Source organism: Letharia columbiana (assembly GCF_014066305.1).
Source record: "Letharia columbiana isolate WasteWater2 chromosome Unknown Sc0000006_s0, whole genome shotgun sequence".
NCBI lineage: Eukaryota > Fungi > Ascomycota > Lecanoromycetes > Lecanorales > Parmeliaceae > Letharia > Letharia columbiana.
Genome location: NW_023501042.1, coordinates 788,559 through 814,083, shown reverse-complemented (window position 1 = coordinate 814,083; position 25,525 = coordinate 788,559). Strand labels below are relative to the sequence as shown.

At 50.0% G+C, this 25,525-nt stretch overlaps 12 protein-coding genes across 12 annotated transcripts; 7 read left to right on the top strand and 5 right to left on the bottom strand.

The window, feature by feature from the left end:
- Positions 1 to 143: 143 nt before the first annotated feature.
- Positions 144 to 3,828, bottom strand: HO173_002926 (uncharacterized protein; the record flags this gene model as incomplete). The annotated part of the gene is made up of 6 exons (XM_037304857.1): positions 144 to 713; positions 851 to 1,896; positions 1,959 to 2,138; positions 2,198 to 2,892; positions 3,009 to 3,484; positions 3,559 to 3,828. 6 exons carry the CDS (start codon positions 3,826 to 3,828, stop codon positions 144 to 146), a joined length of 3,237 nt encoding a protein of 1,078 aa, XP_037168350.1.
- Positions 3,829 to 4,953: 1,125 nt separating this feature from the next.
- HO173_002925 (uncharacterized protein) lies at positions 4,954 to 5,811 on the top strand (the record flags this gene model as incomplete). The annotated part of the gene is made up of 4 exons (XM_037304856.1): positions 4,954 to 5,306; positions 5,489 to 5,531; positions 5,586 to 5,688; positions 5,741 to 5,811. 4 exons carry the CDS (start codon positions 4,954 to 4,956, stop codon positions 5,809 to 5,811), a joined length of 570 nt encoding a protein of 189 aa, XP_037168349.1.
- A 482-nt stretch (positions 5,812 to 6,293) lies between these two features.
- HO173_002924 (uncharacterized protein) lies at positions 6,294 to 6,668 on the top strand (the record flags this gene model as incomplete). The annotated part of the gene is made up of 1 exon (XM_037304855.1): positions 6,294 to 6,668. The coding sequence occupies one exon, from the start codon at positions 6,294 to 6,296 to the stop codon at positions 6,666 to 6,668; it is 375 nt and encodes a 124-aa protein (XP_037168348.1).
- A 75-nt stretch (positions 6,669 to 6,743) lies between these two features.
- HO173_002923 (uncharacterized protein) lies at positions 6,744 to 7,823 on the top strand (the record flags this gene model as incomplete). Its single annotated transcript, XM_037304854.1, has 1 exon — positions 6,744 to 7,823. One exon carries the CDS (start codon positions 6,744 to 6,746, stop codon positions 7,821 to 7,823), a length of 1,080 nt encoding a protein of 359 aa, XP_037168347.1.
- A 543-nt stretch (positions 7,824 to 8,366) lies between these two features.
- Positions 8,367 to 10,819, bottom strand: HO173_002922 (uncharacterized protein; the record flags this gene model as incomplete). Its single annotated transcript, XM_037304853.1, has 4 exons — positions 8,367 to 8,580; positions 8,643 to 8,773; positions 8,833 to 10,722; positions 10,775 to 10,819. 4 exons carry the CDS (start codon positions 10,817 to 10,819, stop codon positions 8,367 to 8,369), a joined length of 2,280 nt encoding a protein of 759 aa, XP_037168346.1.
- Positions 10,820 to 11,362: 543 nt separating this feature from the next.
- HO173_002921 (uncharacterized protein) lies at positions 11,363 to 12,545 on the top strand (the record flags this gene model as incomplete). Its single annotated transcript, XM_037304852.1, has 3 exons — positions 11,363 to 11,622; positions 11,674 to 11,758; positions 11,808 to 12,545. 3 exons carry the CDS (start codon positions 11,363 to 11,365, stop codon positions 12,543 to 12,545), a joined length of 1,083 nt encoding a protein of 360 aa, XP_037168345.1.
- Positions 12,546 to 13,289: 744 nt separating this feature from the next.
- Positions 13,290 to 13,918, top strand: HO173_002920 (uncharacterized protein; the record flags this gene model as incomplete). The annotated part of the gene is made up of 2 exons (XM_037304851.1): positions 13,290 to 13,309; positions 13,369 to 13,918. The coding sequence occupies 2 exons, from the start codon at positions 13,290 to 13,292 to the stop codon at positions 13,916 to 13,918; spliced, it is 570 nt and encodes a 189-aa protein (XP_037168344.1).
- A 726-nt stretch (positions 13,919 to 14,644) lies between these two features.
- Positions 14,645 to 16,513, top strand: HO173_002919 (uncharacterized protein; the record flags this gene model as incomplete). The annotated part of the gene is made up of 2 exons (XM_037304850.1): positions 14,645 to 15,090; positions 15,157 to 16,513. 2 exons carry the CDS (start codon positions 14,645 to 14,647, stop codon positions 16,511 to 16,513), a joined length of 1,803 nt encoding a protein of 600 aa, XP_037168343.1.
- A 607-nt stretch (positions 16,514 to 17,120) lies between these two features.
- On the bottom strand, positions 17,121 to 17,423 carry HO173_002918 (uncharacterized protein; the record flags this gene model as incomplete). Its single annotated transcript, XM_037304849.1, has 1 exon — positions 17,121 to 17,423. The coding sequence occupies one exon, from the start codon at positions 17,421 to 17,423 to the stop codon at positions 17,121 to 17,123; it is 303 nt and encodes a 100-aa protein (XP_037168342.1).
- Positions 17,424 to 17,482: 59 nt separating this feature from the next.
- HO173_002917 (uncharacterized protein) lies at positions 17,483 to 18,878 on the bottom strand (the record flags this gene model as incomplete). Its single annotated transcript, XM_037304848.1, has 3 exons — positions 17,483 to 17,498; positions 17,580 to 18,566; positions 18,625 to 18,878. 3 exons carry the CDS (start codon positions 18,876 to 18,878, stop codon positions 17,483 to 17,485), a joined length of 1,257 nt encoding a protein of 418 aa, XP_037168341.1.
- Positions 18,879 to 20,901: 2,023 nt separating this feature from the next.
- On the top strand, positions 20,902 to 22,486 carry HO173_002916 (uncharacterized protein; the record flags this gene model as incomplete). Its single annotated transcript, XM_037304847.1, has 5 exons — positions 20,902 to 21,124; positions 21,175 to 21,403; positions 21,465 to 21,536; positions 21,596 to 22,240; positions 22,309 to 22,486. The coding sequence occupies 5 exons, from the start codon at positions 20,902 to 20,904 to the stop codon at positions 22,484 to 22,486; spliced, it is 1,347 nt and encodes a 448-aa protein (XP_037168340.1).
- A 1,461-nt stretch (positions 22,487 to 23,947) lies between these two features.
- On the bottom strand, positions 23,948 to 24,544 carry HO173_002915 (uncharacterized protein; the record flags this gene model as incomplete). Its single annotated transcript, XM_037304846.1, has 1 exon — positions 23,948 to 24,544. The coding sequence occupies one exon, from the start codon at positions 24,542 to 24,544 to the stop codon at positions 23,948 to 23,950; it is 597 nt and encodes a 198-aa protein (XP_037168339.1).
- Between the last annotated feature and the right edge of the window lie 981 nt (positions 24,545 to 25,525).

Below are 25,525 nucleotides of genomic sequence, written 5' to 3'. Positions count from 1 at the left end.
GATAACCTGCACTTTCTCCTGTAAACAGTAAGTATGAAAGTAGGGGTTATCTACCCAGGATCTCGTGATAAAGCATGTCATGTAGCCAATACTGAGCGACAAGATGCATCGAGAAGAGCCAATATCTGGTCATTCAAGCAATTTCAGACCCCAGTGGCAGAATTTACACCTCCAACTGCTGAGTGTGGGCCAACGGTAGGGTCGGCTGCATTGGCGGAGCCGGAAGACGTCTCGTTCGTTGAAGGATGGAGTGTATCGCTCGACCAAGCTCCAGACGCCGCGCCAGAAAGAGTTTCAGACTGCGCTGCCTTTCTACGCCGCTGATACCATTGACGGCGATGACTCTGCCCTGAAGACGCCTGGTTTGAGGCATCTGTACCAACTGCAGAGAGACGACGAGGCTGATTCTGTGATGGCTCATCGCTTGGTCCATCAGTCTGGCTACTCTTGACAGCTGATCCACTAGGCTCGCTCTTATTGTTGCCACGGCGTGGGTTGAAGTTGCCACGCTTTTTCTTGGTCTCGTGTTGGCCTTGGCCCGAGTTCTTCGAGTCAGAGGTGGTCGGCCTGGAGTCAGACACGAAAGCGTCAGATGTGGACTCCGACTCAACAGCGGGCCCTTTGCCCTTCTGATTGCGCTTGGCTCCGTTCTTTTTGAAATTGCCGCTCTCATGGCTGTGTTGGTGGGCTTCATTCCCGTGGTCGTGAGAGGCCTGCAGAAGATTTCTAGAGTCAGCATTACCTCTTCTAAGGCAAGCAACCGAAGTACGTGAAAGTTTTAAGGAGTGGAAGCGGTAGTTTTGTCTCTAAATGCCAACGTTGTTTTGGAAGTTGCCCCAGATGTACGTACCTGACCTGCGCTTGCAGACGTGCCACGCTGGACACGAGGTACGAAATCAGGGGCAGTAGCGCGAAGACTCTTGGTTCCAGAAGCCGAGCTGTCCGATGATCGTCGGTTTTCCTCGCTAGATGACTTTTCTGTAACATGGCTGAGTTTGGGCTGCGGGGCGGTGGCAGGATCGGAATCGGTGAGCATAAGACTGGCATCGATCTGTTTGTGCCAGAGTTCGTGGAACTTTCCTTTAGACTTGAGAAGCTCACGCGGCGACCCTTGCTCAACGATAACACCATCTTTGATGACCAAGATAGTATCAGAGCTGGCCACTGTAGACAGTCTGTGAGCGACGGTAAAGGTTGTACGGCCCTTGGTCAATATTTGCAGGGCATCCTGGATGTTTCCTTCGGTCTCGGTGTCGACAGAGCTCGTGGCTTCATCCAATAGGACGATCTCAGGATTCTGGAGTATGACTCTGGCTATTGCGACCCTTTGCAATTCGCCACCCGAAAGCTTGACGCCACCCTCGCCCACCTTTGTTGAATAACCTTTGGCGAACTTTAGGATCTTCTCGTGTATAGAGGCGGCTTTGCATGCCTCTATGACATCTTCGTCTGTCGCAGCTAATCGCGCATAGCGAACATTCTCCATGATACTGGTATCGAACAGCGAAGGGTCTTGTGGCACCACGCCGATGTGTTGACGGAGGCTTGACAGGGTGACGTCTCGTATGTTCTGGTCGTCTATCATGATACTGCCCTTTTTGACATCATAAAAGCGGAAGAGCAGTCTCAAAATAGTGGATTTTCCACCGCCGGTTTCTCCGACCAAGGCGACCTTTTGACCCGGTGCAGCATAGAAGTTGAAGTCTTTGATAACTTCTTTCTGGTTGTCATAAGAGAATCCCACATCGTGGAAACGGATGGTCCCACGCTTGAACTTGAAAACATCTTGACCATCCTTGACACTGGGTTTCTTCAGGAACAAGTCAAGCAGCGACTCAGCATCTGTAAGATACTGAACCAATTGACGCTGGACATTCACAAAGTTCTGAAGTTTTCCTAGGTAGGATTAGTGACAGTGCTTGTAGAATATCAGCAAAGAAGACTGCAGAAGGACTTACCAGTGAAGTTACCCCAATATGATACAAGCATCACGAAACCGCCAATTGGTGCACCTTTGGCAATCTGATAGATGGCCAGGATACAAGCGCTGATCATCCCGCATTCGATGATCGTATCTTTGGCGACTTGAGAGATGTAGAAGAGATAATACCATTTCTGCTGTGCCTTGATGTTCAGACCTGCAAGAATGTTCTTCGTCAGCGCATATAATCATCAGCGATAGGAGATGTTTGCTCACCGACGATATCCGCATATCTGGCCTTCTCGTATCCGTGGCGGTTAAAGTATGAGACCGAACTCCATCCTCCAACGCTGTTGTACATCACCTGGAATTCTTTCCTCGTGAGGGCATTGAATATGCGCCTTGGCTCCGTCTGCTGGCCAACAAAAGCAAGCGAAGCCCAGACAAAAATCGCCGTAGTTGCAGCCACGATTAGGGCCATGTAAGGGCCGAACACCCAATACAGGTAGACAAACGCGACGGCCACGTCGACAAACATGGGTAGCACTTTGAACAATAAGGCTTCAGCGATGTGTTTGAGAGAATTGCCTTGGGATATCGCCGTATATAGCTCCGCAGATTGCTTCGTTGTGTGGAAGTCTCGGGATAATCCCATGATGTGGTTGTACGATCCGGTTTTGAGAGATCCCTCGGCGTACTGTTCAATAGGTAGCCACAGCATGTACCTGAGCTCACCAAGGATCGAGTTTTGTACCCAGCTAAACAAAACCCAGAGACTGACTTCCAGAAGTGGAACGTGGCCCTGAGACGTGCCGAGGCGGTCAATCACAATCCCAAATTGGCGTGGCTCAAGGACGTTTAGTGCTCGCGCAAAAAGAAGGCATAAGCAAACTCCAAGCATCTTTGCCTGGAGTTTTCGGCTGCTTGAAGGCCATAGATAAGGTATGAAGATGGAAAAAGCTTTTGCGTACCTATTCACAAATCAGCGAATAGTCAACCAAGATTGACATTAGGGTAGAGCCGAACCCTGAAGAGGGCAATCGTGTTTGGGGCTGGGACAAATGATGAAACAAGGATAGTGCCTTACGTGAACCAATTTCCTTCAGCCTGCAGCCGCTTCTCGACCAGTTCCTTCTTTTCTTTTCGCTCCTTCAGATCCTCATCGTCAGACTCACCATCTGCATCGTCCATTTCTGCTGAGACAGTAATGGATCCATAGCCTGACTTTCCATTAGAAGTATGGGTGTCGCTCGATTCGCCTTTGTGGTGCCCAAGAAGGGACGCGGATTCTTCGTCGGCCTTGGTGCCTTTGGAAGACTTGGTGAAAAGGACGGTGGAGAGCAAGACTAGAATAAGCAAGCGGCAAGCTTGGACTGCCGTTTGAGCATAGACGAAAGCGCTTCGCGGCAAACCAAAGGCAAGGCAGAGGGTGAATATGATTGCTTCGACGACCAGCCCAATGAACCATGATCCGTAGTAAGGGTACCATACAACCGGATTCTCGGTGTCCATGATGCTCACAGCGAGAAACGCCCAGACGAGAAGGGAAAAAAGGGCGTAAACCTAAATGATTGGGGTTAATGGAGAGGACTCATGGAGTCTCGACCAAGCTTGTGGTCATTGGAAAAGGCACTCACGTTGCCATCGGTGGAGGAGTGACGAGCGCCATTAACGGCGGTGTCCGTCAAGAGCATACATGACTCCACCAAGAAAGAGACGACGATCAAGGACACGAGACAGACCAGAATCCTGCGAGGACCCGAGCGACTGGCTTTCAAGTTCTGCAGTGTGCATATGCTGACGGTAGCGGCGACCAGGAAGTACGCAAGCACCAATGCTGGTGCAATGTAGTGTAGAGCTTGAAGGAAGCGCTGCTGCTGTTGTGCTGCGGCCACCACGGCCGTCATGGTTCCATTCATGGGTGACTGCAGAGACACCATCCCTGACCTTTGCTTGCTAATGGGAAGTGTTGTGTGAGACGATGGAGAGTTGTGACAGATTCTAGAGGGGTATCAATATCAAGGGTGTCAACCTGACATAGGTTTCTTGAGTTGTTACTATGAGAATATTCAGAGTTAAGTTGTACGGGGGTGAAAGCTTCGAAGAAGGCGATTTCCGCGCTAAAGGGCGCTAAAGGAAATATTGATAGCTTTCCTGAAAGGGTAGTAACGGCTAACGCCATTCAAGTGGTCAAAAAGGGCAGCCGGGCTCAGCTCAACCACTTTTCGGCAGGATTCAGCCGCAACCGCACGGGCACGGGAGAGGGGAGGGACGGGGAGAAGAGCGGCGGTCATTGCGTGATATAAAGTAAGTCTTTCTGACCTGCTTCTAATATTTCTCATTTTCTTTTCTCATTTTCTTCTTCGCTTTTCTAGTAGCTGTGGCCAGAATTGAAGGGTCCCGATACTGGCCACTGGGAAAGAGCGACGACTCCATACCCGAAAGAATATCTGATTTTGCCCTGGGATTTGGCTTATACTCTTGACATTGCCTTCAATCATTGAACGTAGCCTTAAAACCGCGCACCTGCATTTCTTTGGTGGCTGATTTACTGTCACAGACTCACAAGGCCACAGCACCTTGAACGGCCACCATTCCTACCCCCCAGACATGATATGTATCCTCTCTGTTCCCTGTGACATAGATTGAGTAGGATGTCGAATCCGATGGAGCACCCTCCAAGTCAAGCCGAAATGTCAGTAGTCAAGGACCTTCGATCGCTTGAAAAAGGATATCAACAAATCTCCAGTGGTAGTTGACTCTCCTTGACATGCACCCGTAGACTCTCCAACCTTAGTCGCCCCGGTTTCATAGAATTAGAAGCTTATGAGGTGTTCATCATCGTATGATCATGTCCGAGAGAAAGATGTTGGCAACTGAATAAAAGAAATGCCCGAGCCTCCGGGGCCGGCTTTTGGCGCCGCGGCACAACAGTCGCCAATGCACCTCGCGCAATACGACACCCGCCATAGAATTGGCACGCATTGGAGCACAAGCATCTCAGCGTCGTCCACAGCAATCGCTCCAGAATCATGGACTTTGCTCCTTATCAAGACACCACTCCAGAATCCACACGAACCCTCTCTCCACCTCCAAATCGAATCTCGTCTCCTGCCCGCAACGCCAGATCTCCCCCTCCAACCCGACCAAACACAGACCCATTTGGCGTGTCATCCTTGCCAGAACCCAGTCATTTCAGTGATGAGCCTAGGGAAAATGCAGGGTTTGGAGGAGGAGATATAGAAAATGGCAGGCTGGACGTCAATCTGTTCGAGACGAGCCTACCACTACGGCTAGACTACGAGGCAATGCTGGCATATCTGCTGCTACCGCCTGCAGGAGGGGTATTTCTACTGGTGGTGGAACATAAGAGTGATTACGTACGGTACGTTAGACTTGGAGAAAGAGGTGTTTACGGCACTCCTTGCTTCCCGTGGAGTTGCTCTGTAACAGTATCTCTGTGCAGTTGCGCTTTTGCTCAACCTATTCTCTACCTACTTGTCTCTGCGCATCGACCGCCATCTCTCTGTGTCTGCTGCATGCATGTACTGACAAGACGTTCCGAAGATTCCATGCTTGGCAATCAAGTCTACTATTCGCGGCGATTTTCGTGGGCCTCACCCTCCGACCATTTGCGTGACGCACATCATTGACCTCGTACCAGGTCCTACACCTGATCCTCTCGTGGTCAAGCATACTATCATGGATGTTATTCGTCATTGATATAGGTCTTATCGGATTCCTTGCTATGCATGCCTACCGAGACGGTATAAATATTCCCCCATACCTACTTTCATGTTGATACTGACATGGCTGCAGCTGATGGCTTGGATCGTTTTGAAGTTCCGTTCTTTGGGGGTTTGGCGAGCTCCTTCGTAGACTCTGAGTGAGATATGCTTTTGTATGATATCGATACATCGGAAGAACGGCGCAATTGCTGGGCAAGATACCCGTTAAGAGTTGGCGGTCAATAGACAGCGTTGTACTCGTACTGTACATATAATGATAGGTAGGGCCATAGATCCTTGGACCAGTCGTTTAATCTATCCTCCGGAGAATTTCAAGTCTTGAGGCTCTAGAATTTTAAGAATGCCCCCTCTAAACTTCCACTCGCATGTTTTAAGTATTCACAAGCTCGACGTTCCGGATATGCTAAATTCCAGAAGAGAGCATCTTACGAAAACCGATAATCTTTTCAAACGATGAAGCTTATCTTTCGAGCCCCGTACAAATGCCTCGTGGCGTATGCGCCACGCTACAAGGCAGTGCTCTCAGCCTCGTCCCATCTCCGCCCCCTTCTGCGTTCCTTCCAGCTATAAGAACTTCCATCTGCTTTCTTCTGGCTTCCTAGTCATGCGACTTATTCCTCACTATGGATGGCGTAAGTATCGCTGCATCAATTGTGGGCATTGCCACGGCAGGCGTCCAAGTCTCTATCAAGCTCGTCACTCTCGCATCTCAGATCAGCACCGCATCAGACCGTATTTCATCCATCGGGAATGACATCTCTCTTACATCAGGCGTACTTCATCAGCTGGGTGAACTGATAAACCGGAAGACCACGGACGATGGCATCAGTATCTTGAACCAAGATGGCCTCAAGACTACGAAGACGTCCGCGGCGATGTGCGAGAGGATATTTCAAGAAGTTGAAAAAGAGATGAAGAGAGCGAGTGAGCAGCTGAGAAGATACAAGCCAGGTCAAGGTCGGATGAGCGGGGAAAAGATCGAGTTGTCGATGACTTAAAAGGCGAAATGGCTGTTCTTGCAGCCAAGCATTGATAGATGGAGAGCGGACTTGAGGGATGCAAAGTCGACGTTGATGTTGATGCTGCAAGTGGCGAGTTTGGCTTTGAGCAAGAGAATGGCAGATGCATCCATGTCAATAACCGAGCACCAGGACTTTGTACGTGCCATAGTGGCTTTGGAGCTACAGCGACGAGAAGAACGTACAACTTCCTTTCAACAGCAGAAAGTGTTGAGGTCCTCCAGCTCAGATGATACAACCAAAGAGAACGCCGATACGACGCCAGCGGGAGAAGGCACGTTGAATTCCGATCGTAACCATCAAATACCCGAACCCGTGGTACAGGCAGGCGAAAAGCGTACTGCAGGAGTTATTAAGTTTCGCAAGTTGTTGTCAGACGTACGTGCAGGATTTATGTCAGAGCGCGTTGAAGGTCCTGGAGTGGCCCGACCAAGGGGGCTCGAAACCCAGCATGTCGCGAACATACCTCCGGCATCCTCTCCGGATTCTAAATTGCCACGCACGGATGACACCAGCGACGTGCCAGAGTATTACACCATGGATTCTTCACACGTATCGTTCTCCTCTGACAGTGACAGCGGGACACAAACAAACCACAACACAGAGCTTCAGTCGTTCCTCCTCAAGCCCATATTCGAAGACCTGTTTGACAAAATCGAACTTCGCTGGTCGGTAGAGAACACAAATCTGCGACCTTTGGCAATTCGCCAACACCTGGCCGAGAATAAGAAGAACGATCTTCCGTCAGTCGTTGAGATGCTGCAGCATTTGCATGCCTATGAGCAAGCAATGGTTGACTCTGAAACAACAAAGGGTTCCGGAGGCTCCGTCCTATCTTTGGAAAGAACGAAGACAGACATTCAATCCAGAGACATGCTCTTCCAGGCGGTCCCAGGGCTACAATTCGTGGTCCAGCGCCGAGCACGCCAACCACCACGTTTGTTTTCCACTTCACAGTTCGAATACCGTCACCCATCTTCTAGCACCCCGACTCAACGCTCTAAGTCCGTCAATTTCCATAAAGGTGCGATGTCTCGTCGCGCCCACCCCCCGCCAGCCAAGGCCATCAACATTCAAAATATTGGGCAGCAGGAGAGCCGCAGTTCCCACGGCAGCATCGGTCATTCTCGATGAGCGGGACCAGGGCGACGACGAAGCTGACGCCGTGGTGACGGGACTGTTGGGGAAGTATACGACTCTTTTCGACTCATGAGACGGTCGGGCATGGTGTCGGAAATAGTGGCAGTCGAGTCGATAACAGTAGAATCAATGAGGAGGTTTTCGTACTGTCTAACATTCTTCCCGGAGCAAGTTTGATCCTGAATGTCAATTGTTTCCGGGTTGATGGCTGAGACTGATGTGAAAATGACAGGGTCTCAGCGTCTCTGACTGCCGCTTGTGTTGACTGCTTGCCCTTGGTAGCTGTGGAATACAATAGGGGGCTTTTACATACAGAAGCACGGGATTCAGTGGAGTGTCTTTCAATTATGGCATTCTCGCAGCGCAGGGGATATCTAGTCAAGTAAGTCAAGAAACACGAGGTATCTACACACGGCGCCATCACTCAATAGCTACCCAAACCCAACAGCGCCGGGAATTTGTACAACCGCCCTCATCAGTCATTCCAGTGGTCAGACATCAGCACCAGACGCCATTAACCGACCCAAGTCGCTGGCCTTATTCATCCATCCCAGCAACACCATCGAGTCCTTCATCTTCAGCGCCTCCATCGTCAAGCTCGGCTTTGACTTCTTGGTCAACGAACGCTTCGTAGTTTTCGAGATTTTGCTGGATGTGGACCTTGAACTTGATGACATCGTTCAAGATCTTCTCGATTTCGGTGTGCAATTCCTCGCGCAGGGCGTTGGCACGAAGGGTCAGTTGTTCGAATCTAGCAGAGTAGTCAGCATGATGTGACTCGCATTTACCCTAGAGGAAGTGAGGTTCGCGTACTCGATGTTAGTGTTCATCTCGCGCTGCTCCATTAGCTGGACGCTTTCGTCGAGGCCGGCGCGCATCTTTGCGAGCTCCTTCTCCATCTTCTCGATCTGCGCATCCGATGCAACTTTCTGGGTAGATGTGACCTGCAATAGCTGATTAGAATACCAGTAGACCTTTTGGAGGGAACGGTGGTTCTGCTTACCTCTTTGGTCTTCTCGAACTCCTCCTCGGCCGCTCTTACACGGTGCTCTAAAGCTTCTACTTCACTTCGCTTGTCGTCAATAGCTTCTTTGATAGAGTCCAGCAGCTCATGGTTCTTCATGTCCGCGTCAACTGCCAACGTTCTCCTCTCATTGATTTCTTTTCTTAGTCCGATGAGCTGGCTTTTGATGTTGCCACGTAGGTCAAGGTTGAGGACGTGAGGAGGATGGTAGCCGGTCGAAGGGTCAGCGAGCAGACGATCATTACTGCTGCCGCGCTGTGAGGCGCCCATTTGGGAAGACGAGAAGTTGGGCGTAGAATCAATGTTGAGGTGGAGCTCGAAGTCCTGGCCCTTGGCATTTGCTGCGGTGGCAGGTACCAAGGCGATCTGGTAGCACAGAGAGTTGTACTTCTCAACAACGCGTTCCAGCTCTTCCAGACTGCGGTTGGCGTCGATTTCCTTTTCGCCCGCTCTTCGCTTGACTTCCCCCAACCTGGTTGTTGTGGTCTCGAGGCCTTTTTGCAATCTTTCCCGCTCAGTAGTCATGCGGTCAATGTCCTGTATAGTGATACCCTGCCTGTCCACTGAATCTTGCAAGTTGGTCTTCTCCTGCTCAACTTCTCCGAGCTCTGCCTCCGTGCGTTCGATCTCCTCCTGCAAAAACTTGTTCCGTTGCTCATACTTCTCGACCTTGGCTTCAACGTTGGTGTTGTACTCCTCAAACTTCCGCTTGTCGTCCTCCAGAATCTTGAAATTCTTTTCCAGCTTCGCTAGATCTGGAGCGCCTGCTTCAGCTTCGGCGATATGCTGCTTAAGGACCTCATTTTCTGCCTCAAGGATCTTCATCTCTTCGGCGTACTTCTGGTTACCTCGCTCAAACTCGGCAGCCATAGCTTCAACGTGAGGTACCACCTGCCTATTCGCTTCTTCTTCTCCGTCTTCGTCTCCTTCTTCCACTTCCACTTGTATCCAATCATGATAAGCTCCGCTTAGGAATCGGAAGATGATTCTATCTCCACTGACGTCCACACCGGCTTCTGCACATGCGTCGTCGTACTCACCGACGTCGTATTTATCCATCATCTGAGCTATCTGCATCATCCATTGTAGCATTCCAAGGAATGAGGACCAATTCTGGCCGCCGACCGCTGCCCATTGTGACTTTGAGACTTTATTCTCAAACGGATACCGTAGCTGCTTTAGGATAGCGGGCCCCTCAAAGTCGATACTTTTCATGAAACGGTAGGCGGGATCTACTCGACGATACAGCCATTGGAAAATAGCCTCGAAGTCCTTTTGCGTAGGTGAGGTCATGCTCTTCTGGTTGAGCGAGCGCTTCATGTCCAATTCGAAGTTGTTCCGTGTCAGGTAGTCAAGCAAGTCTTGGCCCACTTTCGCTCTGTAGTTTGGATCTCTCCACGGTCGTGGATCTCCTCGTGCGCTAGCTGGAGCTGGCGCTTGTGTGAAAAACGATTGGTGGCCCATCCCGCCAGTGGAAGAGGATCGAGACCATATGCTGCTTCTTCGCTGCATGCTCTGAGAAGCGCTCAACGATTGCTGGTTCGCTGGCGTCATTGCGCCCGGCGCATAGCTCATTCTGTTTGCGGACACACCACCAAACATGTTGGAAGAAGAGCTTCGCTGCACTGTAGACGGACGGTTTGTCTGCCCCTCCGTGAGAGTATTGAAGTTGACGCCTGATGAGGCACGCTGAAAATTGGGCTGTTGAGGCCGACTGGGAGCGAGCGACATGCGAGAGGAGGAGACCGAGCGAGCATGGTGGGATGTGTGCGGTGCATAGTTCTCTTTGATGTTGGAGATAGAATTGGAGCGTTTTAAGGCGGAAGCAGGTTGTGGAATTGCGGAGTTGTAGTTGATACCACCCAATGTCTGCGAGGTGGATTGTCAGTAGAGCTTGAATATTGCAGGCGTGGAAATTTACCTCTCGAGGCCGGCGCACGCTGAAGAGCCCTGTATCTTGTGACATCTTCAGTGGTAAGCGGCAAGTGCAACGATCAGGTCTACAATTCGCGCAGCCAAGAGTCCGCAATATAGAACTGGTGTCGGCGAGGTTTCTTCAATGACAAGTAACGGCAGCGGTGTAGTTTGCGCCGATGTTGATGGTTTGTTTACTTTTCAGATTTTAGCGTGCCAAGACTTGCTGGCGCTGCCGCGCGCGGGCCGAGGTCCAGTTTTCCCCGACCACCCCATGTACGGGACCATCATTTTGGACCACCTCGACACCTATTCGCTTTCATAGCTTTGTATTCGTACCGATTGGATTGAGACTCTCATCAGACGACGACAAAGAATTATGACCTCTTCGATCGCCTCGTAAAAAGTGATCTGACCGCTTAAACGGAGCTGTATGCTCGACGCAGACCCAGGCGCAGCGGATCGAGATGGTGCGTGAAGATCTAGTATCGTCCGCCGTAAGACTCTGTCCCAAGCAGATGCCAGAATCGCAGCTCATCAGTTTCTAGGTTTCCTGTAAGAATTCTAACAGAATGCCACGGTGCAATGTAATCTAATGATCTTAGTTCTCCAAGACCCATCTGTCGCCGCTTCAGCCCTTGACAAAAGAATTGCCTTCCTACAATCAAAAAACCTTACGCAAGAAGAGATCGATGTTGCTCTGGCGAGAGCAGGAGATGGATCACACACAGAGAATGCAGTGGCACCACCTCCGCCGAGCCAATACCCTTATCAAGGGCAGCAGATGACGAGGCAACCTGCAGGGTATGGATACGGACCTTATCAAGGAGGACCATGGCCACAAGCGCCGCCAGAGTGAGTATGACAGTTGCTAATTGAGGCAGTACATGGACTGACGAAGAATAGACCACCTCAGCGGGACTGGAGAGACTGGTTTATAATGGCAACTGTCACCAGCGGAGTTGGCTATGGCCTTTATGCTGTTGCAAAGGTACTTGGAACTTGTTCCAGTACCCCATATCTTACTGACAGCTATACAGCGCTACGTCTTCCCCCTTATTTCTCCTCCCACACCACCTCAGCTCGAGGCCGACAAAGCCTCCATTGACGAATCCTTTAACCGCGCTTTTGCCCTGATCGAACAACTTACAACCGACACCGCCGCCATCAAAGAATCCGAATCCGAGAGAACAGAGAAGCTAGACACGACCCTAAAGGATGTTGGTAGTGTGATCGAAGATTTGAAGGCTGCAAATACGAGACGAGAAGCGGAGAGTAGAATAATAGCCGATCAAGTGACTGGCTTGAAAGATATGGTACCGAAAGCGTTGGAAGGATGGAAAGCTAACGGAGACGCCAAGTTAGAAGAGCTAGGCCAAGAGGTGCAGAGCCTAAAGAAACTGCTAGAGAATAGAGTTGGCAGGCCTAGTGGGGCACCGACACCAACGGGCAGAGGACATCCGAACGGAAATGAGAAGTCAAAAGATAATCCGTCGGCCTTCAGTTCGGCGAACAGTGGGACGACCACTCCAACTGCCGAGTCTGCCAGTGGTCCATCGGCTCCAGCGCCAGGAGTAACAGTGCCCAAGAGGGAATCTACCCCATTGCGGGGATTTGAGAGGAGTGATCGCCGAGCAATACCTGCATGGCAGATGGCAGCTGCTACCGAGAAGACTGACACGGGGGCTCACCTTCGAATGCAGAAGCAAGTACATCGGAAGCTGGAGCATAAGCAGGAGAAATCAATAGTTCCAAATCCTTGTTTGAGACCCAGTTGACCTGTTGCAAGCCTTTCCTGCATTGCACTCCCAGACCTATCCAACTGTACAAGTGACAGAGACCACGAGTCGAAGCACGAATGCAGATAGAGCTACAATGGACACCGGTACACGAGCAATGTCAAAAAGGCTAGCGTCCGGTCGCATCAATTGTCTGTGCATAGCAGGTAGAAAACATGTCGTCTGTGTTGCTACCAAACCCTTGATGTTACTATTTGTTGGGGCCTATGCAGCTGATTTAGTTTGTTGAAGCGACACAGGCCTATCTTTTGGCTTGAACTGTGATCTCCTTCAGCTGCGTTTCCAGATCGGGAACCGAGCTATTGTCGCCGCCTCGATCCGTCATCACAACCTAACATGGCAAAACCTGAAATCAGTTGAAACGAGGTGGCACTCGCTAGGCTCGACGATAAAGTGTCACGCCTGGTAGACACCGTGGATAGACAATGCACCGCAGTGAATGAGCACCCATATCCAAGATACCACTGCGGCCTCAAGTTTGATTGATTTCGTCCCCAGGTTGCGCGAGTTGAAGGGGAAGTTCAAGTAGCCCCATACAGAGCAATTTGACAAGTTGGGGGACCATCGACCGCGAGAAAGCTGGCGCGGAGGAGGTTTCGCGTAGAGCAAGGGGGAGATTCGAGGAAGCAAAGAGAGAAAGAAGGATGCTGCCGCGCAGTCGACTCGAGAAGTTGAGGCGCAAAACCAGGAGGCTAACGAGCGTCTTGAATCGCAGACATTGGGATGGAGAGGCTTGAGAAGAGGTTGGTGGGAGTGTTACCAGAGGAGAAGAGACCGAGACGAAGTTGACAGATACCAACAGACGGCAAAATGCCCTAAAAGACTGGATACAGTCGGAGCGCGAAAGCTACAGCGAGAAGCAACGCAGAGTCAAATGTCTCTGTGGTTCTGTCATGCAGTCACGGAGACAATTCAACGCGGATCAACAAAGGTTCGATACCAGATCAAGGAAGCTCGGTGAGGATGAGGAGACCCTTCGCAACGAAGTCGAACGTCTCAGGCCCCAGATCACATCCCACAATGGGGTTCAGGAGGCATTTTATCGCGATCGCAAGGCCCCCGAGGAGAGGGGAACGGCCGCAAGAAGCGCCTCAGAGGCTGCTTTACAACAGTTTTCGGAGAACATGAACGCTGCCAAGGATGCTTTATCCAAGGCACACAGGGGATCAACCATGCCAAAGACGTTGTCTACGCAGCCACCGCCAGCAGCACTGTCGCCTACCACCGCCCGGGACGAAATCCGTGGCATAAGTCGTGGTGGAAGCCCCCACTTTCCTACAGGACTACAGTCGGCTGCGACCTTTCCAAACCAATCTACTGGGTGGCTACGCATCGTTTGGCCCTCATATTGATCGCACTCCGGCATTAACCGGTCAAGCGTCATCGAGCGCTCAAGGTAGTCAGTCCGAATCTGCAACCCCGGCGAATGCACCTGATGATACCAAAGATCTGTCGAGCAAGCTGGGTTTCCTTGCCGACTGGAACGACATTGATACCAATAAAATGTTGGCGAAATCGATTCTTATTTCGCACTTCGTGTTCGATACTACATTTAGTCTCTGATATCATTATTAAATTGTCTTCTGAATAGGATCAAACCAAGGGGTCAAGTCTCAAGTACCTTTTGTATAAACAATAGACTGGTCCATGCCCAACTGCTTGTGTTTTCTTGTGTCCTTTCTACATAGTCGTACCGTCCACATAGCTGAGGTATTCGATCATGTTGGAACTACAGGTATTGGCAGCGGAAAAAGCGTATGAATGATAGGCCATGACTATTATACTCTAACAGCTATCTTGACTGTCATGAAGAATGTAAGAAAAAAAGCATCAAGGTGGCCATGCTCTAGTCTATATACACCCTGGAAATATCTCTCAGTGTTCATACGACTGAACCCGATATCTGACTTACGAATACGAACAAATCATGCATGGCGATAGCCACTAACCTCATTAGGCCTAGCTCATTGTAGCCCCATTGCTGTAGCTGACCTCAGTCAGCTTGGCACAGTAGATAGAAGAATCAAAATCTATTACCACATCTACTACTAGGACTATATCGTGTCCCAAATGTACAGATGGACCCTCTTTCCATAATAGCAAGCGTTGTAGGTGTTGCGACTGCCGCGCTGGAAAGCTCGGTCGCACTTCATAATGTCCTCAAGGCTATTCAAAACGCCCCTCGCGATATCAAGAAGCTATCTGGCGAGACCGAAGAGCTGTCTTCTATTATCGCGTCATTACAGTCAACACTCAAAGACGAAGACCAGAAGCAAGCACTGCGAAACAATGATCGTATCATCAAGTCGCTGGAACAGCTGGAAGGTCCTTTGAAGAGTTTCTCGGAGATCAATGGGAAGATTGAGAGTACTCTAAGGCCTTATCTCAAGTTGACGGATGATGGGAGGAGTTGGAAGATCTCGGATTTGAAGTGGCTGTGGGCTAAGGGCGGCATCAATGAACTTTTGGAGGGCTTTCAGCGTAGCAAGCAAACGCTCAACCTCCATATGAGCAATGTAACTATGTGAGCCCTCCATTTGCATACAGATCAGATGCCGGGATTATTTTCGAGTTCTGATGCCCACAAAAGGCAGTGTACTCTCCTTCTCACCGCCTATGACGCTGGCTCCCGACCAGAGAGACCGAGAGTAAACCGCCAAGACTCTACAAGCACGAATGTCGGTGGCGCACTGAAGAAATACGTGGCCGAAACGCTCGATGGGGCATCAGAAGGCTCGTTCGAGGCAGGACGATATAAAAAGTACGACGCAGCAGCTCCAGTTCTCGAGAATCGAGACTCCACGGCGGACATCACTAAGCGCATGGAGAAGCTTAGCCTTCAGCGGATAGCACTCTTTGACGCCGCTAAAGACGGACAGCACGAAATTGTCAGACTGTTACTCCAAGACGGCATGGATGTCAACGCGATAGCCCGAGATGGCCAAACGGCCTTGCATCTCTCCGCCGAGTACGGCCACGAAGCTGTTACGCAAACATTGATAGAATACGGCGCTAAAATCGACCTGAGAATGCTCCCCGGCAAGGCCGACAAGAATGGGAACTGCCCAGGTGGCAGAAATCCACTGCACTACGCAGCACTGAACGGGCATTTAGGCATCATCAACGTACTACTAGATCATGGAGCAGACGCTTCGCCGCAGAGCACAAATCTCAGGACACCTCTACAAGAGGCAATAGCAGAGGATCGTACTGCGGTAGCCATGCTGCTGATCAAGCGCGGTGCAAGCTCAAAAACATGCGATCGCGAGGGCTGGACGCCATTGCATTGCGCCGCTTACAAAAAAAACCTTGATATCGTAAAGGCACTCATTGCCAATGGTGCAGATGTTGAGGCTAGAACATCTGATTGGAATGTCAAGGGCAAAGAGCGCTGGCGGCGTACTACTCCTCTCTTTCTGGCTGTCTGGAACGGTCAAATCGGTGTTGTGCAAGCGCTGCTGGATGCAGACGCGGATCCTAGGGCTGATATCTCGGATGGCGCTACTTGTGTTCATGCTGCTGTCTATGGGAACCGGAGGGGGCCGTGGATTGCTGGTATGCTACTTGATGCGGATGCGAAGCGCGATGGCAGACATGATATCGCGCTGATCAATATGAAGAAATTGGATGGTAACACCGCACTACATGTTGCGGCTGCCAAGGGTCATGTTGATATGGTTGAGCTGCTGTTGAAGAAGGGGGCCGATGCGAAGGCTGTGAATGGGCTTGGGAGAGACGTGTTGCAGCATGCGAAAACGGTAAAGAAGAATGAAGCTGTGGTGAGCTTGCTAGAAGAACATGTTTCCAGGTCGAAGAAGGCGAAGGGGATAAAAACGAAACAGAAGAGCAAAGGAGGTAGTCACGAAAACCTTACTATTGAACCAGCGGACGCCAGCGTTGACCCCACTAAACGCCAACATAGCAGGCAACGCAGCTCGGCTTGTTGAAATATTCGATCGGGGACAGAGATCCCTTGACCGAAGCGAACAAGTATTCGAGGTCCGTGCCGGGGAGTGAGACTCGAAAGGGACAGCCCACATATACCGTTCATGAATTATGAGTTATGAACACTCGAACATTACCTGAATCATATGGCACCTGCCATGGAGTGAGTAGATTCTCGGAGCTGATATTGCGTGTGAACGGTGTAATAATTTTGGAGAGGTCTATGCACGATAAGGCCCGTTACTATAGATAGTGCCAAGCCGCGCTAGGCCCAACTGGACCTTGTGTGGTAGCAGGGCTGCAACCATGACAGTCTTCGACGTTAGTGATTTGTTCTTTTATCTAACGACTCGAGTTGGGCAACCAGCTCTCGACACCCGGACTACTCCTCGCTCGTTACGCCAACATCGGATAACCCCAGCAACCCCTGATTCTTCGGCATGCTACCGAGTGCGGATTGAAGACGTAACTCAATAAGCGCTCCATGGCGCATCCGATACCGCAGATGGTTTTCACAGGATTGCATGGACGGATTCGAGAATGGGATCGAGGCAAGCGGTTTTGGAGAAAAGAAAGCGATGGAGTAGAATGCAAACCGCGCGAATTTGGTCAGTCGATGGAGAGGAACTGCTTGAAAGGACGGTGACAGTCATTAAGAGTGCGTGGATTGTACGGAGGTGAGGAAGCTGTGTAGTGACTGATAACGGGGAGATCGAATTGTTGCCTTGCGCAAAGACCAAGATATGCGGAGCGTAGATGATGATGGGTACTGGCCTGGACATATGATAACATGATAGCTTGATTCAAGCTCTCGGATTGCGATGGTAATCCTGGAGCGTCAACGGAGGACCCCGCTGACAGATTCAGAATACTGTTTGTCATGACCGTTTGAACAATCCTCTTGCTGGGCATGAGCCAATAAATTGCGCTATGGTACACCTATATCGAATTACTTCAAGGTGACAGATGACTTATAAATGTACCCAGCTAAGACATGCTCAGCTTCGCGACTCAGGACGTCAATGATTGTCTGAATAAGCAGAGTATGGCAGATAAGAAGAGACTTACTCGTCATCAAAGCCCCGTAAATCCCACCCCAAATACGCCTCCATCGACTTCGTGTGCTGTTTGCGATATTCCTCCCTCTCCTCCCAAAACTCCCTTCGGAGCTTCTCGGCCTCTTCCGTAGAAATGGGATCCCCGTCAACCATGCCGATGATGTTGTCGAAAACCTCCGTCGGTAATCGCCTCATCCTAGGACTGCGTTGACGTATCTCCCGTGCCCACCAGTCACGGCGCTGGCATGGTACCATCGCGGTGCTCATGTTCCTTCTGTTGGGATCGAGAAGGTGGAGAGTCAACAGCCGACAATGGCCCGGTTTCGAAGCATCGGCGAGGCTGAATTTGTTCAGTCGGGTTTGGAAGATATTCGGGTGCACGACTGTCCTTCCTTCTCTTAGTTTCACGTCACCTATATGCTGGATCGCGGCGTCGCCGTCTTCGGCGCCGTAGATCTCAGGTGCATAGGGCGGAGAGAAAACGTAACCTCTGGCGAGGCCGGCCTCTTCGGGATTGATGCGTCGACGGAACGACATGGTTGGCGGAGCGGAGGATGAGAGATTGCTCGTCGAGTAGACGTAATGCGCAGTAGCACATATTCGCTCATTGTTCTGGCCCTGAACATGCCACGGCTCACCCTCATAACCTGGTTCCTCCGGCGTGAGGTTAATGTCTTGAAGCTGAAGAACCATCTGGACACCAACGTTCCAGAATTCCTTCTTCAGATCCACAAATATGACGTCTTGATATCGTCCTTGACGGTCAAGCCAATCAAGAGCTCGTTGTTCTGGGGGACGGAAAGGATCCGGTTCACGCTGGATCATGGGATCCCGTCCAAGCACTGCGAGGTGCATGCGTTGGTTCTGCCATCCAGAAGCTTTGAGATCGATAAGTGTGTAGTTGAACAGAGGGAGGAACGAATCAATGAGGTTTTCTGTGACGTGGTATAGTGACCGATGAGTACAAGGGTGGACGTTGTTGATATAGCTAATGATACTATGGGACGGGGAGTGGTTAGCTGATATAGATGTGCTCTTGATTTGTAACACCGTACCGTGAAGCGCTTGCACCTCTATCTTCAAATTGAACATCGAAAGGTAGCCATTGAAAGCGGTTTGACCAAGCATGATCGTTGGGATATTTTGGACGTCCTTTTTGGACGCAGTCCTCATCCGATGGCCTTTTCACCGCCTCACCCTCGCCGTACCTTGGGATACAATCATTTGAAGTCAGAGTACCGTCTCTCAGGGTTTTCGTTTGTGCAAAATTGAAAGGGTAAAGATACGGATCCACAATGTCTAAAATCATATGGCTCGAATAACTTGTGGAGTTTGTCAGAATCTCTTCTCAGGGCAGCTGCAGCTCTCTGGAGATCTCTTCGAAGCGAGGCATCTACGCAGTCATCTGATTTGAGCACACCTCCGTCCAATGCTGGAATAAATCGTGTGGAGATAAAGTTGCGAACATAGTACTTGACTTCTTCAACACACTACGTAATTTTAGACGTCAGTCCAATGAAGAGTATTCTGCCGTCTTACCCAATCGGCCATGGAACGTGTTACGTCTTTCCCAGACGCAACTTTTGCACTCTTCCATTCAAAGGTGAAATCAGGATCAAAAATCTTGCGATCCCAGTCCGGCATATCAGTCAGTTCGTTGATCAACACTAGCATAGTCAGTTCCCGAACAGTATAGCAAAAGGTGCTGCAGATCAAAATTGGCTCATCAGCTATCTCAAACGGTCGTGGGAGGAATGGGAACTCACGGATTTTCAGATCCATCGAGTGCTGAAAGAAGCAGGGTGTTCTCGTCGGGCTGAAACAGAGGCTGCCACAATCTGCTTTGCATTTCTGGCCATCTCAACGGCAGCCCAAAACCGGGGACTGTCCATCCTCGTTGTTTCCTAGAAGCCATTGTCCTATGCTGTGACTTGCAAACTCATTGCAACTATGAAGACAGTGCAGATAAGTACACAGTAAGAGTGGATCCAGCGATGACGCGACGAGGATGTTGGATGACAATGTTGGAGGAGAGAGTGGCCCCTTTTCTGGAGAGGCGCAGCTATATGTATGATCCTCTTGTCAGCTTAGATGTGAATATTGTGCCACCACTGAATACGTGTACACACCACACCCTCAATTCCCATAGAGTCAAGGTACGGTGGCCGTAAAACGCCTGAAGCGAAATTAGCGCCGAGTGCAATTTAAGCCAGTCTTCTAACTGCCATCCTTTACCCTCATCTTCATATTCGATCTTCTCAACGACGCGTATGAAGTACCAGCATTTCCAAAGTCAAAATAATCACAGAGCCATCTATTCTACCAGGCGAGATTGCAGGTGGAGCGGTGCTGCCCCACGTCGTAATAGTCTTTCGAGAATTTGGTTGGAAACAGCAGCAACACACCTCATTATGCAGACGCCGCAGCGGGCTCCTCAATCATTTCCTTCCAATGCTTAGCTACAGCCTGTTGACTCATGAATCCCAAAAAGCACGAGATGCTGATGATTGGTGCCTGTTGGAAAGGGGCAGCGTTCGTCGGGGAATTTGCACCGGATCAAAGCCGGAGCACCGAAGAGGGTGGGGGGCCGAAATGTATTTCAGCCTCCAAGGAACAAACCGTTCGTGGGGCGTCGTATAAAAATCGTCATTCCGAGTACGACAGTACCTCGCTCTGCTCTACGAATAGATGCCACATCTCTCGTATCATCTTCTCTCTGAAAGGCTGTGCATCCTGCCAGTGCTCAGCTTACCACAAACAGAAGTAGTGTGTGAGAGATACTGAAGTCTCCATGTTCTCGGCCTGTCTTGTCCTGTGAGACCTCCATTTCACGAAGGTCCCGATGTGTCGTTCTTCAATGTTGTCGAATCTTTGCCTGTATCACTGGCAATTTCTTCAAGAAAGCGTGATGCTACCTTCGCTTTCTTTGTTCATTGACCCAGAGTGTGTGTTTTGGCTTGAGCCTGACAACCTGACCTGTTTTACTTAGTCCTTGAGAAAGGAGGGGTCTCAAAGGGTTCGAGGCCCAGCCATAGCCTCATGTTCATGGCCTCGCATCCGTGACGACTGTGCCTCAAGTTTCATGTGTCTGCTTCATGACATCGCTTCCCTGGCGTAACATCTACCTGGATGTTCTTGCCATAAGGCGTAGAAGCACATGACGTACGGTATGTAGGCTTGGAGGTGAGAAGCGACTATGTTCGACATAGCCTCTACAAAAGTATAAAGAGGAGACCATCCGATCATCTTAGAGATAGGATACAATTCAACCACCTGTCAACAAAGTCTAGCCTTCGTTCACTCTACAGTCTAGTTACTATCTTATTTTCAGTATGGTCTTCTCTTCCAAAGCCGTTTTACTCGCTGCCCCAATTTTCACTCTTCTCTTCTCTACGATCGTTACTACATCTCCTCTTGAATATGCCGAAAATCATGGAGAAGCAAATGATGCCCTCGTCATCCTCAGAAGACAGGTCGCGGACCCAACCAATGTTGCACCAGAAGATGAGACTGACGCAGAGATTGCTGCGGATGGCACTCGCCCTTTACGAAAAGGTATGAGAACCAAGTCTTTCCTCGTCACTTGTCAAACTGATACTTCGAAGCTGTCACTGCTCGATCTATCTATCTTGACCAAGCCACTGCAACATGGTACCAGATTGACGTAGCCTCTAACGATCTTGCTGCCTCCTTCACAAGTTTCACAGACACAACGACTACAACATCTATTCCTCCGCCGGACGATCCCAAGCAGACATCAGGCCCGAATCCTTGGAATGTGGACCATATTTTTGAGCTTCAGATCATTGGGGAAGCGTTCAAAGCTGACAGACCGTACGCCACTGACGCCCAGAGCCTCAGATTGAGACGAAGAAGATGCTGATCAAACTAATAGTACTGATAATCCAACCTCTATCGCAGCAGCTGACTGGACAGCGGTAACCAATGCCGTCTTCACCTTATCTCCGTGAGCCTCCGTACCTTCATCCTCCCTCCGCCAATCCAATTAACCAAGCGCTCTTATAGCGCCTGCACAGCGATAGCCGAAGAAGTGACTGTCCTCCAGAACCTCGAAGGCATCCCCAACGCCGTCAACAGCTTCAAAAAGCAAGTCTTCACTGGCAATCTGACCGGCGTCGGCTTCCCCAGCACGGGCAACACCGCAACATACTACTCCTTCTTCGGCCCCGCGGTACAGAACTATCTTGTATCGAACCAACCCAATTTTTTCAGCGTCAATGGTATCGTAGACAATATTGGCGACCAGCTGTCTAGCGCAGGTAACAACAATGCTGCTATCAAGGCGTACTTTACATCCTATGCTGCGTTCCATTACCAAGGTGCTATCGACTACCTCTCCACTTGGTCTGGCAAACCAATCACACGCACAATTGCAAGTTCTACAGCCGCGACAGGCACTTCCGCTGCAGCCGCGACTGTCACATGTCAGCATAACGCCGACCCGGATAACACGTGTGCCGCTATCGCTGACAGCCTTGGATACTGCGAATGCAACAACGACGGTAATACTTACGCTATCGAGACCAGTGCTCCAAACCCTTGCGGCTGGACAACTCTGCCACCTACGACTTCCTTTGACTGTAGCAGCACCCCGCCACCTGCTCCCGTCGTCGTGACACCTACGACTACGCCTCTCGCTTGCACTTTGCGGTAAGACATTCTTCCCTGGGTAAAATACTAGCCCTATTGGTGTATGCTGACGATTTCTTCCGTGCTAGCGATGAAGTAATCGGCGGCGGTCGTGACCCTGAAATCACGCATATCTGCACCTGTAACGATGGATCGTCTCCTTCTGCGACTGTGAGCGGTGATGAATATGCTTGTCCGGCGCAGGTTAGCATAATCGCGAAGAGGAGTCCATGGAATGGTATCGATTTGGGCAACTTTGCTCAATAGAGCCGTGGTGATTGAGGATGCCGTTTCGCGAACAGCCAGATTGCTATATATCGAAATGTCGAAAATTCAGCATGGGGAATTGAGTGATGTTGTAGTATTGGCTATCTGGTTGTATTATACATTGAATAACGATGCCTTGGGTTATTTCGGCAATTGTAAAATGAAGGAGTGGCGAGTGGGCAAGGATCTTTTCAGTGTTCTTGAATTTTGACAATAAAGTCTGGCCTTCAAGGTCTCGCGGGTAACGAGATTGACCAGTATCACACGCCCCTGTCCTCAAGTGCGTGTGTGTGGCCCAAAATTTCGACGGCCTACTTCCAAACCGTACGCGTATGGCTGAGCCTCAGCAGCGTCTGGAGGTCACGAAGGTGCCGCAGCTTCCTAGGCAACACAGCGCGTGTCTTTAATGTCCATCAGAACATCTCCGCCCTGGGTGACGAGCTCAGATCCCCACTCACAAACGAGCGAATCCCGGCTAGCCGTGAGTCTGAATTACTGAGACTACCCTGTCAAGGGTAGGAGACATCTGTCCACTACGAGCTACATATCCACCTGTTTTGCACCTGACAATGGCTCTATATTCGATTTCGTCTCTTTCAGAGCCATTACATACTTTTTATCCCACCCACCCACACCTTTGTATATAGTTAGCTACCATTTCACTCCAGGTCTATGCTATAGGCATGGGAGTTTTCTCGGCGCTGGGGTACGAATACATCTGTTCAGGCCTCTATTCAGGTGTTATCCCGGCGTCGGGATGACCCAACCACTTGATACCTCATACCTATGTGCCCTGTGTATGTGTGATGCGTGAGAATGAGAACACTAAACTATGGATCTCTACTTTACATATCGTTGATATTCGCCACCGAACTTTATTATATAAATCGCTTAGTTTTATAAAAATATTTAAATAGTTTTAAAAACTTTAATTGAGAGTGAGCGAGTATAAGTATGATTTTTAAAGACGTTATAAATTAATTATACTTCTTTATTTTAATATTATTCGTTAGCAGCAGCCCCTACGGGGGCCCTGTGGAGGTATTTGAATCCAAATAGGGGTGTCTGGCTGTCAAGCGCAGACACCCCCGGGACCAGGCTTTTTAGCCGAGTTGCTAACTCTCTATATGGATGAGCAAGGCAAGTCGAGAATATAGGGGGTGAATCCACTGGGTAACCAAGATGAGTCGCGGGTATAGGGGTGAGTGTAAAAGGTGAGTAACCAAGATGACCATCATAGGCTGCCGAGCGTCCATGCTAGAGATAATTTACATGTTACTCGCGAATATTGATGGGCAGCAAGTTAGGACCGAAGAAGCCTTTGGAAATATCACGTGGAATGGTGGAAGATACTGTGGTGAGTTGTCACAATCAAGACTGATGGAGCATCTGAAGATGTTTGATGACATTCGTGAAGCGTGTCTATAGGATTCGTTCATTAATCTAGCCACGAGGCCCACCTCACTCAAATAAGGAGCTCTTCACCCATCCATGCTGTCTGTGATGAATGTATCCAGTATTGAGGAGTGCCCAGCGCCATTGTGGCCAGAGACCGCATCCCATCGCAGTGTCACTCGGTGACAGACCCTCATGGTCGACGACATTCGGGTCACATCCAAGTTGGAGTAAGGTGAGCAGCTTGAACATTGTACGCTTTTTGAGTACCTGCATCGGATTCCGAATCATCTCCAGGGCGCCGTCATCATTTTCACAGAGAATATAATCGATGCTGTACTCATTCGCTGCGCTATCCGCTTCATTGAACATATCGTTGACTATATTGTCTTGAAGTGGTCCAGGGTCGGCGCCTTCGTCATCGTAGTCCTCCTTGTGAGAGTCATCTTCTGTGTTGAAGAATTCCCGTGCATACCAGATCGCTGCATCAGCTGAACAACCAGTCGTCAAAGAACTCTGGAGCGGCGAAAGCACAGTGTAACACGCCTCGGCCTTCGGGATCAGTTGCGTGAGGGTTAGCCCCACGTCCAATGAACAATCTGAGACATTTGACGATATGAGGCAACTGTTGAGTAGCTGCAAAGAGCAGTGGCGTGAGTCCATTAGCGCTCTGCTGTTCTATGTCATATCCGATATTGAGCAAGAATTGAAGGGTCTCAATAGGTAACGTTGGATGCGCTTGAGACCAATCCCAAACAAGTGACATGGAAGAGAGCATTGGCATAGGAACTATTAAAGGAAACTGTATCCTCGATATCGCAGCCGTGGTTCAATGCAAGGCGTGTCATATTCACGTTTGCGTCAAAGGCCACGCGATCTTGACGTCCCCCTACGAGAATGTTGGTTTCTGCAAAAATTGACCAAATGGCCCAGATGACATCAGTCGTATTGGAAAATCTACGGTGGTGTCATCAGAATTTGCAAAAGATATCCAGGGAATGCAGCGCTTACAAGTTGCAATTTTGTGTGCCTGCTCCACCTTCCAAAAGCAGACGAAACATATCAGAGCTTCTGTGTTCCATGGCATACTAAATTGGAAGTTAGTGTTGGTTGTCTCACGTGCAGCATCGGGGCTGAATACCGAGAGCAATGAGAAACCACCCGAGTCAACATCTAAAGGGGAGGCTTTTCCTTCTGTGAAAAGCCGTTGCACGCCCAATATATCGTTTCCTTCGTATGCAATGGATGACCTGTGAGTCGTCTGGGATTACATTGAACGTTCTGAGGCGTGGAGAGATGCGGCATCCTTGTGATATAGATGAGATATTTTGAAACGCAGCAGAGATCCCGATTGTACGTTGCTGACTTTGGGGTATGAGAAGATATGTTGATCACAAACGGCACATCCGAAGTATCAACGTATGGGGATTCTGCTGGTGGCGTGCTGAATTCAATGTTGAGCCTTCCCATTGATGTCGGGTGCCAAGTCCTACTCGTGAGCTTCAGTTTAGGCCTATTGTCGAAGTCCCTTTCTTGTATAGGCTGGCGTCCGGTCTTTGGCGCCTCATATTCGTGGGCGTTTTCCAACGTCAACGAAAGGCTGGTTCCATTGCTAGTAACCGGCCTTGCCGCCTGTCGACGCCG